The 5,493-nt window shown below is 41.6% G+C and overlaps 1 protein-coding gene across 2 annotated transcripts in view; it reads right to left on the minus strand.

Moving 5' to 3' along the window:
• Slc39a9 (solute carrier family 39 member 9) overlaps positions 1-5,493 on the minus strand; it is a 75,088-nt gene that overhangs the window by 61,282 nt on the left and 8,313 nt on the right. The window contains exon 2 of one of the 2 annotated variants that reach the window (XM_004624756.3): positions 2,341-2,449. In XM_004624756.3, the coding sequence (XP_004624813.1) occupies positions 2,341-2,449 (109 nt within the window). Of the gene's footprint in view, positions 1-2,340; positions 2,450-5,493 lie in introns of those variants that run through there. The other variant, XM_023702545.1, reaches the window with a different exon arrangement.

Genomic DNA, 5,493 nt, shown 5'->3' on the forward strand with positions numbered 1-5,493 from the left:
AAAAATTAAAAAAAAAAAAGAAAGTAATTTTTAAAAATTTAAATACACCAGGCATGATAGCTCATGCTTGTAATTTCAGCTGTCTGGGAGGTTGAGGCAGAGGACTTCAGGTACAAAGTAAGGTTGGGCAATTTAGTGAGATCCTATCTCAAAATTTACAAAAAAACAGAAAGGCTGGGGATCTTGTGCAGTGGTAGAGCATCTTGGGTTCAGTCCCATTAGAAACAAACATTAAATGATGGCTTAGAGCTACAAGCTAATCTATCATGAAAGGTGAAAGACTAACATGCATATTTTTAGCACTTTATAATGTTTTCAAATGAACCCACAAAACTATTTTGTGCCCAAACTCAGGAAAACTAAAAATAAAGAAAAGCAACCTGACACACAATAGCTCAACTGAACTTTAGAACTATGTCCAGAATGTGGCATATGAATTATATTCCATATTAAAACCCACACACACGCACGCACACACACACACACTCCAAACTCCACCTGAAGCAGTTTATGCCTCTATCCTAGTGTTTCCTTAACTTGTCCAGTTAGAAGCATGGGCAATTTGTTAAAAATACACATTCTCAGGGCAGGGGATTTGGCTCAGCAGTAGAACACTTGCCTAGCAAGCTGGAAGCCCTGGGTTCAGCCCTCAGCACCAAAAACAAAAAATAAACCTCCCCTAAAAAACAATTCAACCAAAAAAAATGCAGTAAAATAAAAAAGACCAAAATAAACAAGGCAAAAATACATATTCACAGGTTCCTTCTTTGGAGACTGACTCTGCAGTCTAGGTTAGAAGCCAAGAAACTTTTTTCTAAAAGGCAGCCCTCCTTCAATGAATTTTCACTATTAGACACTTGTAGAAAACAACTGCCACCCCTAATTCTTCCTTAATTTCAAAGCCAAATAAAAACATTTTGAATGGTTCATTCAAGCATGTTCTACATATTTTCTAATACAGCAGGACAGTGACTTCTACAGGACAATAATCACATCCCAGAAAAATTCAAGAGGATCATAGGAATACAAGAACAAATACTGATCTTCTGTATATTTTTACTTCAAACCTCAGGCTTCAAAGGTTTTCTGCTTCAGGAGTGCATTTTATAACACAGTGAATCTGTGCAGTGTGATATACATCGCTTTTCTCCATGGTAGGATGAGACCAGAAAAAGGAGAAAACACTGCTACAGGGCCCCCGACAGCTTCCCCTAAAGCTGACCAACTGTTGGTCCCGTCCATATTTAACATCTGCCACTGCAACACCCACAAAATACCACTTTGTCCATAGTCACACTCCAGGAATAAAAGCACCAGCATTGTAGAGAAAGGATGTGGTGCTTTTCCTTTACTAAGGTCTGAGAAAGTTTTGTTTTGCTTTGTTTTGTTTAATGTATTTGGTACAGGGTCTGCAGGGTCTCACTGCATAGACTGGACTTGTAGTGATCCTGTTTTCAGCCTCCCAAGTGCTGGGATTACAGGCACACACCACCATGCCCAGTCTCAATCACTGTCTCAGTGCTCCCTAGGGGTGGGGGCAGGGCCAGCATGGTACATTGGGGACTGAACCCCAGCCATTGCACTCTGCCTGGGCAGGCGCTTTAGTCCACTGAGCTATCTGGCCAGCCCTGAGAAAGTATTTATTACACAATCCTTAGCAAGAAATCAGGAAGGCCCCTCTCTTTCCCATTATTCTCACAGCCCAGCAGATATTGGCACTGGAAGGTTCCACTTCCTGATTTAACAGCTGTGATTTCAGCCCTTCACAGGTAACTGTAAGTTTTCATGCTATTCAGTTAACAGGTTGGTTTTGCTAAGTCACAAATGTGAATCAAGACTTCCAGGTAGACGTGAAAGACCAAGTTGCTGAGGTGGCGAGAGAACCCAGCTGGCAGCTACAGAACACTTCTCTTGCCCAAGTACTATCCTGTCCATCAGGGTTAGGATCTGGAAAGGCCTCTTTCATTTTCTAACTGTTCTCACCAACAGGGTCCTCACCAATCATCTACAGAGCTTACTGCAAAGGGTCCCTAGTTCAAATGTGACTATCTCTATAGACTCTTAGTTCCAAAACACTAAAGCTGCAACCCCTACCATGAGGAATTTAGGGGGGGCTTTGAGCGGGCATTAAAACATAGTACTGTTACACTTAAAGTGAACAGAACTTACCTGTTATTACAAATACACAGTAAGTAGAATTCAGGAATGGGGCACTCAATTCACAAACTGCTAAGGAGGTGTTCAATGTCAAAAGTACCGAAGATATCTACAACATCAGTAAGTCACCTTTACCCGACAACCCTCTAACAACATATCTTGAAATAGGCTCTTCTCTCTCACCCTCCAGAATATCTTCATAAAGTGCGTGTACTCCTTCAGGCATAATCACTGCCAGTGCAGTTCCACAGAGCAGGCCAGCACCCAAAACAGTCACCAGCTTCAGTCGCTCCTGGAAAGAAAACAAGAAAACCCACTGAAAAGGCTGACTGATGAACAGTAAGCAATTTCTGAATTATCTAATACCAAGACAGTGAGTTCCATATTTGCAAACAACAGCGGCAATGGCTAGTAAACATGAAAATGAGTAATACCAAATAAAGAAGTCTGGGTAGCTGGACCTGGGGCAGCATGTTTGTAGTGCCAGCTACCCACAGCTAAGGTAGAGTCTCACTGAGGTTAGGAGTTTGAGGACAGCCTGGACAGATCATAATTTACATTTATTTATTTATTTATTTTTGCAGTACTGGAGATTGAACTCAGGACCCTGCGCTTGCCAGACAGGCGTTTATTCTACTGAGCTATCTCCCTGGCCCAAAAGAACATAATTTTTTAAAAAGTAGCAGGTGACGACAATGGAGGAAAATGTCTACTATCAATGAAAAGAAGTGTGCACACTTGTCCAACACTAGCAGGAATGCAAATCACTACAACTTATTCCAGCAGCACACATGCTGTAGCTCGCTGTTTACCACTGAAAACTTTTAACATTCAGCATCACTGATCTATCAGGACTAGTTGGTTATTTGCATTTACACCCTCAAAAATGCAAATTATTGCTTATGCTCTCTCTCTCCTTCTCCTCTTCCCTTCTACCATCTCCTACAACCACCTTGCCCAATGGTGTTTTTTTTTTTTGTCCCATGTTTTAAAAATTATGTGATTAAGAAATTTCAATTCTAGAAATACACCTTAAAAGAATTCAGCAAAAATGACCATGGAAAATTCTTTTTAAATGTATCAGTTATTTAATTAGGTTTTTAGTAGGAAATTTAGAACGCTAATTTACGAGGATAAATTTCATTTGTCAAAGCAAAACAGATCACAGGTAGCCCTGGAGCTGAGGAACAATTGTGATTTTTGCTAAAATCTGGGAGTCTACCGCTTTCTCTTTTTTTTTCAGAACTGGGGATTGAACTCAGGCCCTTGCACTTGCCTGGGAGGCACTTATTCCACTGAGCCATCTCCCAGGGCCCTAGTCTAACTTTCTGATCCACCCTGCGCTGCTCTGAAATCTGGTATCTCTCTTTCTCAGTGTCAAAGATCTCACCCTTCTGGTGTCTGCATTTCTGCAGCTTCTTCTTGAAGTAAGCATCAGTGAGGTGTTGATGAATTTTCACTTTGCTGGTATCAATTTTTGTAGAGATGGCAATGACAAATTTCTGGTGTGTTCTTCATAGAGGAACACGATTCAGGCTAAGAGGCCCAGTCACAAGTAGCAAGCCACTGGCCAACTGCTTCAGGAAGACCACTCTCTTGCCTTTGTGATGCCTGGTGAGGATGATCAAGATGGTGCCAGGAGTGATGCTAGCTCCAAGTTTCCGCACATGCTGACTAAAGGGTTTCTTGCCACGGCTCAAGAGCTTTCGGGGCACACCTTCAGTAGGGTAGTATCTAGGCATTTTTCGAAGCTTAACCACTCGGCTAACTCCATTCTTGTCCCCACCGACCGGTTTTGTGATGGTAGCAAGAACTTTCTCCTTCTTTTTCTTCTCAACCTTTGATTTAGCAGCTGTGTATTTTCTCTTGTACAAAGCCTTTCTGGAATACATTGCAGATCGGAGTATCTACCAATTCCTCTAACCAGGACAGGATTTCGGCTGCAGTGGGGCTGCCCCTTCTTGGACTTTTTTGCCTTCACCTTACACTTTTTACCAGTACACTGGCAGAAGCCTTTGTGGCTTTGCCTTTCTTCTCTTTAGGGTCTAGCTTCTCAAATTTTTTCACCCACCATTTTGCAAGATGGGAAAGAGAGTGACCATGGAATTTATTAAGACTACAAACTTGGGATAACCTAAATGTTTAAGAAAGGAGAATAGCTAAGTAAACGGTAACACTTCATCATAGTACCATAGCACACAGCCAGGAAAAATTCTGTTACATTATACTGAATAATCATGGATGGAGGAAGTCCTGCTGTGCTGATGTAAGGAAAAAGCTGGTGGCAAATAGTGTGCACTGATATCATATTTATAAAAAAGTGCACATGAGGAATGGATAAAAAAGATGTAATATGTTTATACAATGGAGTGAAATAAATCAGACCTGCATGTGTAAGCATGGTATTATCTCCAGAGTGTAAGAAACTGAAAGAGTAAGCAAAATCCGAAAAGTACAATAGATATTGTGAAAGGGAAAGAAACTGCTCAAAAGGAAAGAACAACTGGGATGAGGGAAAGGAGAAAAAAAAAAAAAAAGAAAAAGAAAAAAGAAAGAAAATTATATACATACACACAAGATAACTAAGCCAACCATACTACTAATTTCTATTGGTTTACTGAAGGGAACAATAACTGTTTAACATTTTTAAAAAATTTCTGACCAATTTTGCATACTTATCTTGTAATCTGAACAACTACTTTAAAAATAACAATATGCAATGTAACAACCATTGTAATTTCCTATCATCTTGTCTTGAAATTCTATATTCCTTAATGCTTTTTTATTTTCTTTAAAATAAAAGGAGGGGCTCAATCCCCTGCACCACATGCCATGCCAGCCCTGCCCCCAGGTGTGCTGAGTCAGCGATTGGACTGGGCATGGTGGTGTGTGCCTGTAATCCCAGTGCTTGGGAGGCTGCGAACAGGAGGATCACTACAAGTCCAATCTGTGTAGTGAGACCCTGTAGACCCTGTACTAAATACATTTAAGAAAATAAAATAAAATAAAAAAGAAAAAGTATAGTATAGAAGTGAGTGAGACGACTGGGGCCGCGGGATCCTGAATAGACCCAGAGTGCAGACCTGACCGAGGCCACGGTATCCTGAACAGACCCAGAGCACAGACCCAGCGAGTGGGTGAGAAGACCCGGGCCCGCCGGATTCTGAATAGACCCAGAGCCCAGGCCCTGAGAGTGAGTGAGACCACCCAGGGCCCACGGATCTTCATTCGACCCAGAGTGCAGGCCCAGTGAGGAACCCTTCAGCAGAACTCTCTGCAAAGAGGCTAGAGGCAAGACCCACCCAGCTGATTCAGGAGCAGAACATCTTGCCAGAG

Source organism: Octodon degus, unplaced genomic scaffold (assembly GCF_000260255.1).
Source record: "Octodon degus isolate 3935 unplaced genomic scaffold, OctDeg1.0 scaffold00007, whole genome shotgun sequence".
NCBI classification, from domain to species: domain Eukaryota; kingdom Metazoa; phylum Chordata; class Mammalia; order Rodentia; family Octodontidae; genus Octodon; species Octodon degus.